A 16,834-nucleotide genomic window follows, 5' to 3' on the forward strand; every position below is an offset into this window, starting at 1 on the left:
TGTGTAAACGAGTAAATGTCTAAAAATGGGCTTTGAAATGGAAGGGAAAGAAGAGGAACTGATAAAAGCTCATTTTAAATATAAATATAGGGTAGAAACAAACAGGCTACAGCTGGATAGTCTTTGTTTATGAAGTTTTCTAATTATCTAAGTTTAAAATTCTCTTAATTGTTGAGGGAACTTGCTTGAATCCTAAATGTCTAATCTCATTTAACCTACAGAGGGGACAGGGCAGGAGGTCATTCCATCCCATAATCCCTTGCAGCAGGAACATTTAAACGGGGGCCACCCTGAAGTGTCAGAAGGCAACTAAATAAACATGGTTACAATATTAAAACCTGTTTTAAGCTTGTGACATGATTCAAAACATGATGCTCATTTATCCGAACTCCAAATCACACAATCCCTTGAGAGATCCCTTCAAAATTGGCCGAAATGTTCAGACTCACAGATGAACTGATAACATTTTTAAGGTCAAGGGTCAAGGTGGCTTCAGAAATCATGTTTCTGGCCTCTTGAATATCATGTTCTTAGAGATTTATTCTATTTCAAATAAAAAAGGAACAAGCAAATAGAATTAGTATTTCAATCAATAAAAAAAGACAATTAAATTAAATTATAATTAACTCTGGAAACTTGTTAATCCTCAATTTATTTGCTTAACCTTCTTTCTTGTATTTTCCTTTCATTATTATTGTGTTATTTCAACATTTAAACCATGTTTGTATTATTTTTATATTCAACATTTGATATTTTGTCTATGAGTGACAGGTTGTTAATTGTGTCTAAAACAAAAAGACGTGGATACTGATTTCAGCTCTATGCAATTTTTAACCAGCAAAGTTTATTTATATATAACAACAGTACAAAGTGAATCCTTGGCTTGCAAAATAGGTGTGCTTCATATTTACAATAGGTACACAATAATATATTATCATAACAAAACCAAAGCAAATAAAAAACAAGAGAACAAACTTTTTTAAATACTTTAAGTTTCTTACAATTTTTCACAACACTTTTTATAAAACAAGAAGAACAGACAGCCATTATTATTATCATCATCATCATCATCATCATCGTCATCATCATCATTGCCAGTAATAACTATTTTACAGAACTCCAGTGTCTAAAAAGGGTTTGTTTACAACGTGTTTAAAATGGAAGGATACTCATTTTATACTTGGTGATAATTGAGATTATTACATTGATCTGGATTTCAGTTCCTCAGTCTGACGCCATGAAACAAACAATAAAAAAAAAGCTTTGTCTTCTATAGGGATGATGACACATTACACCGAGAGCAGAACAAATAAAAAGTGCACGTAGCATCTTCAGTTTGCAGCTGGAGCTGGAATGAGGTCGTGTTCATGAGCGTCTCTCCGTGTCACTCACTTCCTCCTGCGCTGCAGAAAGAGTAAACATGCTTCCTTCTTCTCACTTCAAACTGAATTGAAAAGGTTCCCAGAATCAAGCATGGAAAACAAGCAATAAGCAACAAAAACAAACCCCCCCCGCAAAAAAAATCTCTTTCACAAAAGAAAAGGTGCATTCAGGTGTGATGTAAGACTCGTACAAATGGGCTTTCGGGGGAAGAATCGCAGTTCGGCGGCTCGACGTGGAATAAAACCACACAGAACTGAAGCATGAAATCTAACACATGCAAAAACATCGCACACGAGACGAGAGGAGGCGATGATATATAAATGATCTTTGAGGGAAAAATCAAACACACTGATGTGAAGTGTTGGAGGGGCTTTAACACACCTACAGTTCATCCCCTGGGAAAAAGGAAAAGGCATTTACGTCCTGTTAAAATGATAAAAACAAAAAAAAAGCATTACTCCATTCAAGCAATGTGAGGTATGAGGAGGATACAATTCTATTCGCTGAAATTGGGAAGACACCTCAATCAAAAGGAAGAAGCTTTGTGTGTGTACCTACATGTTGGGGGTCAGGGAGCGAAGGAGCAAAACACGGCTACTCTTACCCACTACTGCCCCCCACTGGCCAGACTCAGTAACAGCGCGTCAATCATCACCACATCTTACATTTCTCCTTGGCTGCGAGTTTTGATCTTTCTTCTTCCCCCCCCCCCACCCCCCATCTCCTGATCACACTGTGCTCACAACTGACTCACATCAAAGAGCAGCTTCAAAGCCGGAGCAGGAAGCTAGAGCTAAAGGGGTTCTCTCTCGCTCTCTCTCTCTCTCTCTCTCGCTCTCTACCTTCCTCTCTCTCCCTCGCTTCTCGAGACTTCTCTTCAAACAGCGAAGGCAAACTGAGCTTCGAGCCAGGTGATGTCTGCCTGAGCCGGGCCTGTACCCTCTTCACCTTTCCTCTGACTTTATCTGGCAGCCGAGCGCCTGGGCCAGGTATCACCCCCCACCCCCCCCATAACAAAAAAACACGCTGGGCTCCGAGAAGCACTGAGAAAAACGAGCTGCAGTCGAGGACTAATAAGATCGTGAGCATGCAGGTGGGAATCTAAGGCCACAGAGAAAAAGAAGCACCTTTCACCCGCCCATGGTGTTTTTTTCACACTCTCAGCACACACACACACACACACACACACACTTGCAGTACTGCACTGTACAAACCGTTAGTACTACCAATGTTCAAGTACTTGATGTAAACAACAAGCAAATATATATATATATATATCTGAGAGGAAAATTAAACCCAGAGGACGGAAAATCTACAGTTTGTCGTCGTCCAGCTAGAAGGTTGGAAGGTTACATCGGCCTTTTAGCTGATGACTGTTTGGTTTAAGTCTGAAGACGCATTCCACAAAACATGAAACACACTCCGTCTTGTGTTCCTCCTCTTGTTTCTCCAGCTCAGGCTTCGTACCTTTCTTGACTTTTTTTAGTTCCAGTCACACGCGCTTCAACCTCAACCGGCTCCACACTCCAAAACACGAGAGCTTGGCTCCCTCTGTAAAGCATAAACCGATTTTTGACACATTAGCGAAGAATCGGAAAGGACAGGATCTTTTGGCACTCGGTCAAAGTCGACCCACTCACGCGGCTTTAGGCTTTTTATTGTCTGTGCGAAGACGTGGACGGTGGTCGGGTAAGATCTCCCATCAGCTGCCGTCTCAACTGGCCAACAAGAACTGGCCGGACTCGTTAGCACTTGATCAAATCCAAGATGGACCCTTAAAGACTTTGTGATGTGCGATCGCATGCAGAGGAAACAGAAAGTTCCCACAGATACAAACAGAGTTTTACCAAAGGGTCTGGTCTGGTATCTAATAGGCTCTAAATGCTGTGAAGATGGACGACACGAAACAGGATCACCCCCTGGTGGCTGGCTGAAGTATAGGTCTTAAATCCCACCTCCTCCATGTTAGCAGATGGGACACGGACCAAACTAAAAAGTCAAAGAACACATTAGATTAATGTTTCTTCACGTTGGGGGTGTTCATCCAGTGTTTTATCCAGACGGTGAAGACCTGTCGTCCATCTTCACACACAGTCACTGGTTTGTAGTAACCACTCTCCTCTGGCAGAACACAGGATGATGACCGAGCCGGACGGTTTGGGGTCAGGACGGTCGACACTTGATGCTGTAAATATCTCCGGAGCTCAGTTCAACTGAGTCCCTTTGTGTTTTTGATAAAACTCAAAATAGACGTACACTCAACGAAAACAAATAAAAAACATTTTGTACATTCACAGACACTGATTGGCAAGTTATCGACCGGTACACACACAGAGGAGCTAACCGCTGGAGGAAGCCTTGGGTGATGCTGAGTCAAAGGTCATCTCCTGAATACACTGTGGACCTCATCCATCCTCATCCTCAGTCTAGGTGGGAGCATGCTGGCTGAGCCGCGACCACCACCAGCTGAGTTCATCTGACTGTTCGATGATGAGGCGTGTGCTCAGAGGTTCCTGTACACTTCTGATTGGATAGAGAGCAGAGACGTTTTGAAGCATCAAGTCCGGGGAGGCAGGGAGGGAGAGGAGACATGGATCATGGCCTGTATAACGACCACGCCCCCCCCCGATGCAGCAGCGTCACTCTGTCCATGTCTCTGTACAACAGCATCCTAGGGGGGGGGGGGATTTCAACTGCAACTGATAATATTCACATGTACAAGTACAAAAATAAAAATTGGAGAAATTTGAGCAGCGCTGTCCAACGTGAGGTTTGCTCCTGTGCTTCTCGCTGCTTCTTTTTTTATTTGTCTCCATTTCACACTCGGATGAGAGTTTGTGTCTCAGTAGAGAATAAATCTGTTTGTCCATTGGCTCTCTCAGTCTTTGCAGGAGTCTTCCTCAGTGCACACACACACACACACACACACACACACATGCACCCACTTTCCTGTTAAACTGAGAGAACATTTTCTTTGCGAAAACTTAAAGCAAACGAAACAAAATAAACACAAGCCATGTTGTTGTCTTCTCTGCTGATGTTCCTTCCCCTTGTGCCACTTTGGGCCCGGGCTGCAGGGGCCTCTGTCTCAGTCTGTGGGCCCTTAGCTCATGAAGGTCAAAGAGGGAGTGTAACAAATGAATGCAGTTGTGTGTCTGTCGGGGGGGCCGTGAATACAAGAGGTCCCAGGTCCGGCTCGTGGTTGAGGCCTCCCCCCCCCCCCCCACGACGAGAGGTAAGTAATGTGGGACCATTGTGGAAGGTCCAGTGGAGGCTGTGGTCCGCTCTTCCTCGTTCCCTCTGCTCGTCAGCAGGGGTCGCTCTCAGCTCTCGAGGGACATGGCAGAGATGAGCTGCTCAACCTTGTAGCCGAGCCGCTGTTTCCTCGCCTGCTCGTCCTGCTCCAGAGCGGCCATGATCTGTACAGACGCAAAGGAACTGGTCAGATATGTGTGTATATGTGTGTGTGTGTGTGTGTGTGTGTGTGTGTGTGTGTGTGTGTGTGTGTGATTCCATCCTTGTTGTGATACATCCACAGAATTAGATGTGATGACCTTTAATAGCGAGTAATGGCCGTCTGCTGCTTTGGTGTTTCAAAACCTAGAATTACATTTTTTTACAGAGCGGCGTGGCTTTTCAGGTTTCTGCTACAGACATCACACGAAAGAATTACATCAGCGCCTTTTGTCTCTGACAACATTGAGACACATTTGTGTATTAGCTTTTCCCCTTTTTATCTTCTCAGCCCCATCTCGTAAATTTTGGCATTTGTCAAGCAGGGTTCAAAAGGGATTGAGACAGGCTCTGCTCTCATCGCTCTCATCTGGCGTCTGCCCTGTCAGGACCCATCTGTGTCAGGGTGACACCAACACACAAGGAAAAGGTCTTTAATATGAATGTAAAAGTGTGAAAAAAAAAAATACATGTGTTACAATGTGTCTCCCACACCTTTCAAATGGATGCATCCAAATGCTGCAGCTGCTGTGTATGTTTATTACATTAGATCAATTTCACATCGGTCTACACTGCGCTGCAAGCAGTGTTTGATTCAATAATTCATAATTAAAACAAAATAATTCATCGGTACTGCTTATGCAAAATGTAATTTAAACTATTCTGAAGTAAGAGATGAATAATGGATTAATATGAGGGGGGGGGGGGTGGCATTTTCCATGTTGGGTCACGTTTTAGATTACAAATATTATTTTTTATCCTTTACTTATTCAGTTTTTTTTTTGTCACCTATTTATTCAGAGGTGGGGAAATAAACCAGTAATAAATATTAATAAAATATCTGGCCCCTGTCAGGATATCCACTGCTGTAGAACAACACACAGTGCGATGTTTATTCTGGTGCTTTGGGACATTTCATGAGGTGTATCATGTCTCCGTTGATGGGAAACTCATTTAAGTCTTTCCATCCTTCAGCCAGTCACGATCACAATATTCATTTTCAGGAGTTTGGTGTTGGCAGGCTGTACGAGCATTAAAATGAACTGTCTGCTTTTTGTCGTGGCAGCGCTCTCGCTCTCTTTCTACTCCGCACGGCAAACCTTTGTTTGCTGCTGAACACAGCCTCCGCCTGCCCACCTACCATCTTCCACTCATCTGCTTAAGTGCTCTTAAAGTCTGGCAGCTACGAGCACAGCGCTTCCTCCTCCTCATCGGGCCAGATAGCAATCTATTATTAATCTGCAGCACTGTATGCAGGTGCAGCTCCCACCACCATCTCCCAAATCCATTTAAGCAGGCTGCCGCTCTGGCCTGGTTTCGCCCGGCACACGGCCCCTTTGTGATGGGTGGAGTGAGAATGAACGAGTGCTTACAGGCCCTAGATGAGGTTTTTCTACGCACTGCGATCTGAAGAGATAGGAGACACTGGACGGGAGTGAAGGAGGTGTGTGTGTGCACCCGACAGCAGCAACTGCAAATGTTGCAAAAGCCTGTGTGTTAAATGCACGGAGAGCAAAGGGGTCATGGGTAAAAAGAGAAGAAGTGCAAAGGAAGGAGGAGGCAGAGAGAGAGAGAGAGAGAGATGCTGTGGTCCAACAGAAAGGTCAGGCTAATGCTTCCCAGAGGAGGACCTGACATTAGAAGCAGAATGTCTCCATGAATGCTCTTTCCTCGCTCTTCCTTCCCTATCTTCCTCCCTCCACTTCTATGTGATCTAACAGCCTGTGTGTGTTTGCGTGGCCTATGATTCCAGGCCCTAGATAACAGGTAGCTCATTCTCACTCAGCACAGGCACGCCGAGTGGGTCCACATCCACTTTCTCCTTCACAGATCAGACACCCTGCCTTGTTAAGCTCAGGTCTCACCACACCTCTGGGCTCTGGGGGAGTCTACTGAGGACTCGGAGCTGACCTCACTAACCTTCTCCAGATATGAATAGTCTGCGAACACCGAGGGCGAGTTATACATACGTTAAAGTGTGGGTTAAATCCGCGGCGTGCCTCTCGTTCAATTTGTGCTCGTAATTAGCGACTGATTCACGAAGGCAGGAGCTCATTATGCAATCAGCGCCTGGGACTGCCCTCCAGGTAAAATGTGCAGTGCAGCTCGGTGTGGAGTTCACTGGAGGAGAGCAGAGAGCTCAGGGAAGAAACTACACTGCATAGGAATACTTATAACAATATAACAAAACATTTAATAAGAGGCACTGGGTTCATGAGCACCTGAGAAAGAAAAAGAAAGTATAATGTCACCTCTCTGTTGGACTTTGGATCGTTAATGCATCAGGGGTCATTACATGGAAAAGGCAAGAAGCGAGAGAGGGAAAATAGAGAAAGAGAGCTAATGGATGGAGGTTGTTTTTAATGGAATATAAAAAGTGAATGTCTTATAAGATGTAATTAACAATAACAGCATCTCCTCTTTGTTCGGTGTTTCCCAAACTGGTGTACTGCTCGTTGTGTGTTTGGGCCGTGGTGATGTTGACTGCAGCTTTTCTTTATGGAGGTGTTAGAGGGACCTGAAGTAATTGAGACTCAGCAAACCAGAAAACCTGGTCTGGTATATTGGCTGTTGTTGTGACCTTGGTTGCTTGTTTATTCAAAGTTAATTATTATCGAACGTATCACTTGTTCCAATCGCATCAAAAATCCTCGGGCCCTTAACAACACACATGACAATTGTAAGGCCAATAAGATAAATGGTTCTTGAGATGTGCGAGACACAGACACCGAGATTTCTGGAATTATTAGATAGATCATAGATCATAAAATGGTCATATGTCCTTATTTTGTGTGTGTGTGTGTGTGTGTGTGTGTGTGTGTGAGTGTGTGTGTGTAAAAACATGAGTGTATGCAGTTATCACCGACCTCCTCGCTGTACTTGCTGATGTAGGAGTAGATCTCGTTGAGGGCGCTGATCATGTTGAACTCAGTCGAGTGGAGTCGGGCCTGCTCGGCCAAATACGCGTTCATGTCCTGGTCGCTGATGGACGGCAGCCGGTTGATGTCGGCGTAGTACCTGAGGACACAGCAGAGACTTTAGAGACACGCTGAGTCTCATGTAAAAGCTCAGTTGAGACCCTGAAGTCTCTAAAGTCACATGTTTAAGTCATAACATCACTTCCTGTAACAACGCGTGCCTGCTGACACAAAAGACTTCAACAGAATCTGGCTGAGTAGTGAATCAGAGACTAAAGAGAATCGTGAATCAATTTCCAAAATATAACAGCTGAGATGAGACAGGGGGGAGGAATCAGACTCATAGGGCTCCTACCTCTCTACCCAGCTCTTGTAATTGGGGATGTCTTTAGCGTAGAGCAGCTTATTGGATGGAGAGTCTTTGCCGAGGCGGTGCTCCGACGTGGAGCAGGAGTCCATGAAGGTCTGAGCCACGACGGACAGACAGGCGTCCGTGATGCTGCTCTTGTGGATGTCAAACACAAACTGCGGGTTCTTGATCACGTTCACCCAGAAACGCAACGGGAGGCTGGGGGGGGGGGGGGGGGGGGGGAGACAAAGAGAATCGGTGAGAGACGGACAGGAGTGATCCGAGAGGGTCGGGGGTTAAAGCCATCGTGTGATGACAGAAGAAGAAGTTACATCACTGGTTTCCCGTCGTCTTACCAGTTGCTTTTCCACGTGTGACGGACGTCTGTGTCGTGAATGGCGTGTTTGTCCGCCTGCTCGTCCAGGAAGTCAAACATGTATTTGATGGCCAAGGGGAGAGAGCTCCCCCTGTGGACCGTGCTGAATAACGTCTCGAATAGGTCGTCCACAAATTTTTGTAGTGTACCCTGGGATGAAAAATAGAACTGCGGTTAAAAACACAATCTGAATTCATTAATGTCGCGTTAAAAGTTCAGAGTGTAACATTTAGGTGAAAGAGATCTATTGACAGAAATTGAATATAAAACAAATATATATATATCCTCTCTATGGAGGCCCCAATGCTTTTAACAGGAGCCCAAACTAAACATCTTTTCAGTTTTTATGACAACTGAAGTTTACAAGAGGCCCCCTTTCATGTTTGGAAGGAGAGGTGATGGGTATTCAGCTGCAACATGCAACTTCAACACTAGATTTCACTAGATTCTACATATAAGCTTTAAGGAAACTGAGCATGGGAGTAAGGGGGAATATTGATGTACCTTGGTCGCCAGCAGCCTGGTCAGATAAATCTCAGAGACCATCTTGCTGCCGCGGTCTCCTTCCTTCTGGTCCCCGTGTTCGTGGTTCTTCACCAGATGCCACACCTTCACACCGCTCTCCAGGTCGGGGGTGATCATGGGGGCACGCGACCGCAGGCTGTCGGGACTCCCCGTGTAGCGGAACGACGAGTCTGTCCGGGAAAACACAAAGAGAATTATCGGTAAGACTAAATGACTGTGATTACAAAAGCTTCCCTTTGTGTAATTTAAACACACAGCTAAAATAGCACACCCACAACACGAACACACACACAGCACCTCTCTCATTTCCATCTCTCCTCTGGAACTCATTACAAAGCTGAATCCTGCTCTAAGCCAGGCTGGGGGGGAAGTTGCAGTGGTGCATAATTTCATAGAACAGCAAAGTGCTGCACGGGAGGGGAAGTTTCCGGTGCCTGGTTTGCATTGATTCGTGCCATCCCTCTTGAAGTCGGTGTCCGTGGTTAAACAAGGTAAAAGTGAAACCCCTTCTCCTTCATTAGACACAACGTGCAGGACAGAGGCACTTAGAGAAAACATCATATTTACTCTCTGGTTCCCACGTCCGTCCTGAATTGTATTTTTGTTCCGTTTCCCTGCCTCTGTGTCTGGCTGCTCTTAAAAGCCGTCATAATTGGCTCTTCCCTGCCACGTCGTACCAACGCCATGTTGAAAATGTCCCTCTCTAATCAATGCATCAAAAGATCCTTAATATGTAACACCCTCCTTCATCCATCCATACGTACACACTCCTCAGCTCGGCTCTCGGCCTCCTTGCTCTTCCTCACTCAGTCTGAATGATGCTGGTTTTTCAGTTTCTCTAATTAGCAGACATCTACTGCTGGCAGCGAGCTCTCCAGAGATTCAGGATCTCCACGAGGAGCTTTCTCACCTGCCTTCAGAAGCTGAGCGGGGCAACAACAAAGCTTTTTGCTGCCGTTACAGCCACTTACACGTTCAGAGTGAGAACGGCTTGCACCTCTGGAGGGGGCCCCCGAGGGACCAGGGCCTGAGTGAGGGGCTTTGGAGGTACGTGGCTGCATGCAGGGTGGATTGAGGTCCCAAATCCCATCTTAATCCAGTCACTGGATTTTACTGCCTTGCTATTTCGTCATCCCCCCCCCCCCCCCCTGCACCCTAAGCCTTTTCCCAACTCCCCTCCCTCTTTATGACCCGCAGCCCCTTCCCTCTCTCGCTGCCGTCCCCAGCTCCTGGGCACAGTCGGGCTGCGGGGGGGGGGGGGGGCTGTGTTCGGGCTGATTTTAAGGCTGCAGGGAGGAGCGGGTGTGTGCCGGTGGTGTAAATTGAGTCAAGCTGCTAAGTGTTGAACGTTAAATTGGTATGAATCCATCAGGAAGTGTCGCGGTGCAGCTGTGCCTGCGGCGTCAAACTGTGATTGATGAGGGACGGGGGCTCGTGCCAGCAGAGCTTCTGCTTCCTCTGCCGTGCAAACACAACTCCAGCGTCTGAGCAACCGCAACAAGTAACACACAAAAATAAAACACAACAATAACAGACTGAAACCTCACTGGAGCTCTATCTCCACGACAGATTCCAAATGACTGAGATGCTTGAAGCAGAGATAACATCTCAACATCACCTGAAGGTTTCTCCCTCATCTGTTTACAAAGCTTTGGTTTGATATCTTTCCTCACAACAGTAAGGTGCTTTGTTTAAGAGAGTAATAAAGAGTTCTGCAGTCTTTTAAAGGTCATCACGGATACTCCTCATCAGCTCCGTTTCAAATGTCACTCCGCATTATTTCACAGAACCGTCCCTGGAGAGGAGACGCTTCCACTGAGCACCTCCAGCTTCAGACACTTGTAATTGCTCAGAGAGAGAAAAAAGGAACTCAGTTCTTTATTTTGTGGTCGGCAGTTTAAAAGCAGTGTTCACTTTCCATCCCCGATCTGATAATTGGCCTTGCTCACTTATCTCCTTCTGTTTGTGTGAAGCACCATTCACGGAGAATAATTAGCAGGCACAAGTTGCCTGGTGCTGCTGTGTGTGTCTGTCTCAGGAACACAGTTGATAACCAACAAGCACATCTGAGGTTTGGGTGAATTTCAATGACTGTGTTAAAAAGATGGACGACCTGACCTCTCATATCTCCCTATAATTATATGATAATGTGACAAATTTAAACCATGAACACATTAACTTACATCATGTGATTTAAAAACAACCTTTAATGACAAAACCCCTCTTTGGAACGAATTCATTGAATGTTTGCTGCGACATCTTTTTGCCCATTTACCAACATTTGGCAGGATTTATAAGCTATACTGCAGCAAGCCACCAGGGGGCGACCAAGATATTTTGGCTCATTTTTTGAGAGCTGTCATGTCAATTATCTTTACAGTGATTGGTGTATTTTAAAGTATGTCTGTATAGTTAGTGCCTAGCAGGCTGCTCTGTATTGCATCATCATTATGATAGCATCATGACTTTCTCTCAACCGCACCTCTTCCTCAGTTCTTTCTCTTTTTCCATTTTTCCCAATCTTGTGTCGTCCAACTGAGTTTGGACCCGTGCTGCAGAGTCACCCCCCCCCCCCCCCTACCCCCCCTCCTTTGGCAACAAAGACGAGCGCCTCCAAGCAGAGCAGAACCCTCAAGGAGAGAGAATCTGGCTGTTTTTCATAACTGGAACAAAAGCATTATTGTGTGTTTGTGCAGCAATAATAGTAGCAACATTTGCGTGGAAATAACTGTTGATTACCTGTTGAATAGGCTTGAAAATCCATCCATAACTGCATAATATAATAACAGCATATGCCAAGTGGCACCTCTCAATCAATAGAATCATTTCCCAGCCACAACAAGAGTCTGAAAAGAGCAATCTGGGCCACAAGCTCACCGTATCTGCTGATGGAGCTGCGTGATATGCTGGCCGAGGTGGGGATGTTGTATGACGAGGTCTGTTTCGGCACCAGAGCCACAACGCAGCGGTCCGACACCTGGGAAGAGACACATGCAACATGCTAGCATCATATTTCTGGATAATTAACATGCCATAATTACATAAAGTGGACTTTTCCTTTCTTTTGATCTCACATTTAGATTTTGCACCCTTTTTCTTTTTGCTCTGCTTGTGCTCGAGCTCTGCGTTTGCACTCAGATATTTTCGGTGGACAAATTTCCTTCACGCATATTCAGAAGCAGCGTTTGTGCACGATAAGAGCTGGAGTGCAGGAAATCTGTCCAAGTGTGAGTGAGTGCAGGGTTTTGAGTGAAAGACGAACGTGTTTCTCTCTCAAACTAAAAGACCACACAAGACCAAAACACATTGAATCAGAGTAATGATACAGATTACAAGAGGGACTGTCAGGTTTCAAGTAAATCATCTTTTACGAAAACAAAATGTATCCCAATTCCCTCGGCTGCCCGTCCCTCCCTGTCATATCTGTCCTCCCTGCTGGTCGCCAGCACAGCCCCATCGGCTCGGCGGAGTGCAGTGGCTTCCTGATGGCTGCACTCCACATGCCTGTCACTGTCATCGCCCTTTACAAACATTAGAGACATGGAGTGAGGTTTGAAACGAGGATAAGATGCTCAGAGGGAAGAGACGAGGGAGGAGAGGGACTGGAAGGCTGCATGTCTCAGAGCGAGTACATAGGTATAACGACTGCATTAGAGATGAAGTGAATCAGACTCAAAAGAGAAAGATGAAGAGAGGAGGCTGTGTAAGAGACGGTGCGTCATCAAAAGGAGTCAGATCCCGAGGTTCATCCTCCTTACAAAGGAGCCTTGGCCTTACATGACGTCCTCCAGTCGCCTCGGATCATCTCCAAGAGGCTGTAAGAGGCTTCCTCACTTGAAACCTAACCGTGCATGAAATGCCAATTTCAGCCGAATCAATCTTTAACACGCGAGCAACTAACGCAGCAAACACAACTTGCCGTTCTTTTGTTCGGGAGCTAAAACAACAAACAGACTTGCTGGCTGGCATTTACAGCCCGACCCCGAGGAGGGATTTCTGCTTCAGACCCCGACACAGAAGAAAAACTGACGAGCCTGCGGTGGAGACGTAAACAAAAGTAAAATGCCAGCCTCCAAAAGGAATACCTCAAAGAGTCGATAGAGAAGAGGGAGACGTTTCTTCTTTTCATATGTTTGAGCAGGAATTGTTTTTTTCCGTCAACAATCCTTTGTGGGGAAATAAGCCGCTGGATGTGGAAAGGACAATTACTGACTTCCTGCTTTCTCTTGAGAGCAAACTTCCCCTTATTCCCCCCCCCGGTGTCGTCCTCACCCCTGTCTCCCACACTTACCAAACTAATCTCGGCTGTGTTATTGGTTGGATTCGCCATCTGGCTTCTACTGGCCACGAATGAAGCTGAGGATGAAATCTGGACGAATCCTCTTACTGATGCAGCTCTGGCTCTCAGACCTCTTGAAGAGAAATGAAAATGGTCGCCATAACCCCTTCCCCCACCCTCGACTAAAGGTCTCCGACCCATTCGCTCTCCTTCCCAATTTTCTCTGCTTTCCTGCACCTAATTTCTACGGCCTCTCTTTCCTATAGCTGCCTCTCGGCTGCCGGTGCTCAGACCGACTCTAACACACCAGCGATGAGGACTTCCGTGAAGTTTCTATGATACGTTTTCCCTGGAGAGCATGAAATAGCCTCTCTGCCGCCCTTCCCTTTTTACACCTCCCTCCATCTCGCCCTCTCTCTTTCTCTCGGCTTTTCATGGCTGACAGAGAGGCTACAGCCGAGATGGGTCCTTGTGATAGAGTAAATGATTGAAGGCGTGCAGATTCGCCCTTCAGGGATAATCCAGTGTGGGGCTGATAGGGGGCAGGTATGATAAGGGCTGTGGGCCCCGGCCTGTGATAAGACCTTCCATTAGGCAGTGTAGAGCTGACCAGACAGCAGAGTGTGGTCAGCCCATATCTTTCACTTCGCACTGCTCCCAACACGAGCCCCAGCCCTGGTCCCAGTCCCCAGTCCCAGTCCCCTCTGGGTCCCATCACTTCTGGATCAGATCCCTCAGATCCTGACGCTCTGCCCAGTAGCTTGGAAACACACGAGCAACATTTGGGAGGAATGACGAAATGTATAATGGACGATTGCATGTGAGTGTGACCCTGTCATGGTGTCACATAGTGTCGTTTGAAGAGATTAAGGCCAGTGTGCATACTGACTGAAGTTAAGTTGGGTTTAAAAAACAATGAAATATGTCACGGAGGAATCAGTGTTAGTTCTTACAGATATGACTCAGGGTGCAGCAGCAGTGCAGGATCAATCAAATGCGTCTTCTTCTTCATCAATGGAAAACAATATTTCTTCAACGTATTAACTCAGGGAACATTCCACCTCCTGTCTATCGATGTGTGTTCAGGTTTTACACAGAGAGCAGCAGCTGTAGATTGATGAACAGATAGTGAGGTAGTAGTATCCGTTGTGTCCGGGGCTGTGGAAAATAACCCTGAATGCCCCAAGTGAAGTCTGCAAGTGTGGGTAACAGGATCTGGCTGGCCGGCTCTCCTGGTGTGGTCATCGCTGTCTGCTCTGCCGGCTGCTCTGCCGCAGAGGGGAGGACACACAGAGGTCAGCGGGCGGCGGGGGGGGGGGGGGGGGGGTAAAGAAGTTTACGGACCGACTTTACTTTTTGTTTTGACGCAGCCAAAGTGGAAGAGGAAGACGACACTGAAAACGAGTCTTCATGGATGTAGGTAGCCTCAGCACAGTTTAACAGGGACGACCCTGCTGCATGATAATGTCTCATTTTTGAGATTAGCTAAAGCTGCTCTTTGCAGAAAGTGACTCAGAACTATGAGACGTGTGATTCCCGTGCTCGTGGGACTCCTCAGGTTCAGGGTTAGGGTTATCTATCTATGCAGGAGCGACTGTTAAAAATTACAAAATAAGAGCGCGGGCTGGGAGGACGGGAGTTAAGTCCCCTGACGATGAATGCAAAGGTTGGGAATACAGATCCTGAACTCATTTACAAACGTGTGTGTTTATGTTTTTAATTTCAGGAAGGTGTACATTTCCATTTCCAGCTTATGTAAACCATTATTTCCCAAGTGGCCGGGTAAATAGCCAATGGGGTTTCTTCGGAGTCCAATGAATTTTAATGTCGCTGTCTGGCTCCTGTGTGTCTGTTCAGAATTAGCAGAGACTCAAGGTGTTGCTCGGTCTCACTCTGCATATTTCAGACCCCCCCTTTCAATATTTCCACTTTACAGCTTTTTGCGTTTTTTGCCTTCAAGCTTCTTCCCCTCACTCCGGGGCCTAATGAGCTGTGCTCCCTCGCTGTGATCGAGAGCCAGATGTGCTAATGGAGCTGCCGATGTGGTGGCATGGCGTACGACGCTCACTCGGTGGGGCCACTGCCAGCTCATCAAAACAGTAATGATGCACAAGTGTCTTCGTCGTTTCATCCCATCACTGCCCTGTTCCACCACGCTGTCTCTCTCTTTCCTTTCCTCTCTCTTCTGCATGTTGCCCTGCAGCCTGCCACCATCTCCTCCTCTGAAGCTGCAGTGCTGGGCCTTTCCGTTCTGCATGGGGGGAACTTTAGATCCGTGATCAATAGCAGACCTCAGATCTGCCGCAGAGTGAGTGATAACGTAGAGCGGCCACACACGCGTTATCGTGTGCCCTGTGGTGTTTCCCCCGCGGCTAACAACGACACACGGATTGCGATGCAAGAGAATGGGCAGAAAACAACACAAGAGCCCATTGTGGTCTGGAAGCAAACAGGCTGCACGGCTTCATCAAGGATTAAAGCACCGCGGAGACCAGAGGAGAAGAGGTGCACAGAGCCAGGGAGGGGGGAGAGTCAAGAAAAAAAACATAAACAAGCCCAAAGTGCAAAGTGAAAACCTGAGAAAGTTGTGACAGTGAAGGTGAGGACAGAAAGGGGGGGGGTGACAGGGGAGAGGACAGAAGCTGCGTGGAGCCAAGTCCCCTGTGAAGGACACTGTGACGTGTCCCTTCCTCTAATGACTCCTGCATCTGTTACATTATTCTGCTTACTGTGCTGGGGCACAGGAGTTCACACTGACCCCCCCGCTGTCACAGCTTGAGCTCTGCCAGACCTCCTCTCCCTTTTTTTTATGCATAAAGATGGAGCAGCGTGTCCCGGGCCCCGCGGCGCCAGTGTCCGGCCCCAGCTGCAGCTCTGTCCCCGGCCGCTGCTCTGGACCAGGTCGCTGCTCTGGACCAGGTCGCTGCTCTGGACCAGGTCGCCTTCAATGGCCCTCTCAAAGCAGATGGCTGACTAACGAGAGCTGCTGGAGCCCGAGCTGGAAGAGACTCACGACCTGTGGAGATGGCTGTCTTCACGTTACGCCTGCTCTTTTTCTTTCTTGCATTTCATTCCTCTTTCTTTTAAGGTCTCCTGAAAATGCAAAACTCCACTTCACTTTTCTTTTTTGCTTAATTTGGTAACAGGCGAGCTCACGAACCCTCGATCTGTGAGGTTCTACGTCTGAAGAGAAAAGAGAGAAGACTCCGACAGCCTGACTAACTGCTGAGTGCGTGGAAGTCACCGGGGCAGAGGGAAGAGAACAAGAGCGATCCCGTCCCCCCCCCCGAACTCGAGCAGCTTCCTCTCTCCGGGGGGGGGGGAGGAGCTGGAGAAGTGGCAGCAGAGATGTTGAGAGTTCATCTCTCCTGCCACCTGCGCGGTAATTGTCCTCTCTTCCGCGAGTCACTTGGATCACTCCAGACACGGGGGCATGCAAATGAGGAGCTGGAAATTGGCCGTCTAAGAGTCAACAGCAGGAGACATCAAAGTTTGGCAAGGTGCAGCGTGTGGTGCGATCTACATAATAAAAGCCGCGGCAGAAACTGAAA

The 16,834-nt window shown here is 47.0% G+C and overlaps 1 protein-coding gene across 1 annotated transcript in view; it reads right to left on the minus strand.

Annotated features, from left to right (window-relative positions):
- Positions 1 to 818: 818 nt before the first annotated feature.
- The window catches only part of plxna2 (plexin A2), a 141,256-nt gene continuing 125,240 nt past the window's right edge, over positions 819 to 16,834 (minus strand). The window contains 7 exon segments of the mRNA XM_053423986.1: positions 819 to 4,802; positions 7,704 to 7,854; positions 8,110 to 8,322; positions 8,460 to 8,629; positions 8,984 to 9,174; positions 11,882 to 11,981; positions 15,352 to 15,655. Of these exon segments, the coding sequence (XP_053279961.1) occupies positions 4,707 to 4,802; positions 7,704 to 7,854; positions 8,110 to 8,322; positions 8,460 to 8,629; positions 8,984 to 9,174; positions 11,882 to 11,981; positions 15,352 to 15,655 (1,225 nt within the window). The 3' untranslated portion in view covers positions 819 to 4,706.

Source organism: Pleuronectes platessa, chromosome 6 (assembly GCF_947347685.1).
Source record: "Pleuronectes platessa chromosome 6, fPlePla1.1, whole genome shotgun sequence".
NCBI classification, from domain to species: domain Eukaryota; kingdom Metazoa; phylum Chordata; class Actinopteri; order Pleuronectiformes; family Pleuronectidae; genus Pleuronectes; species Pleuronectes platessa.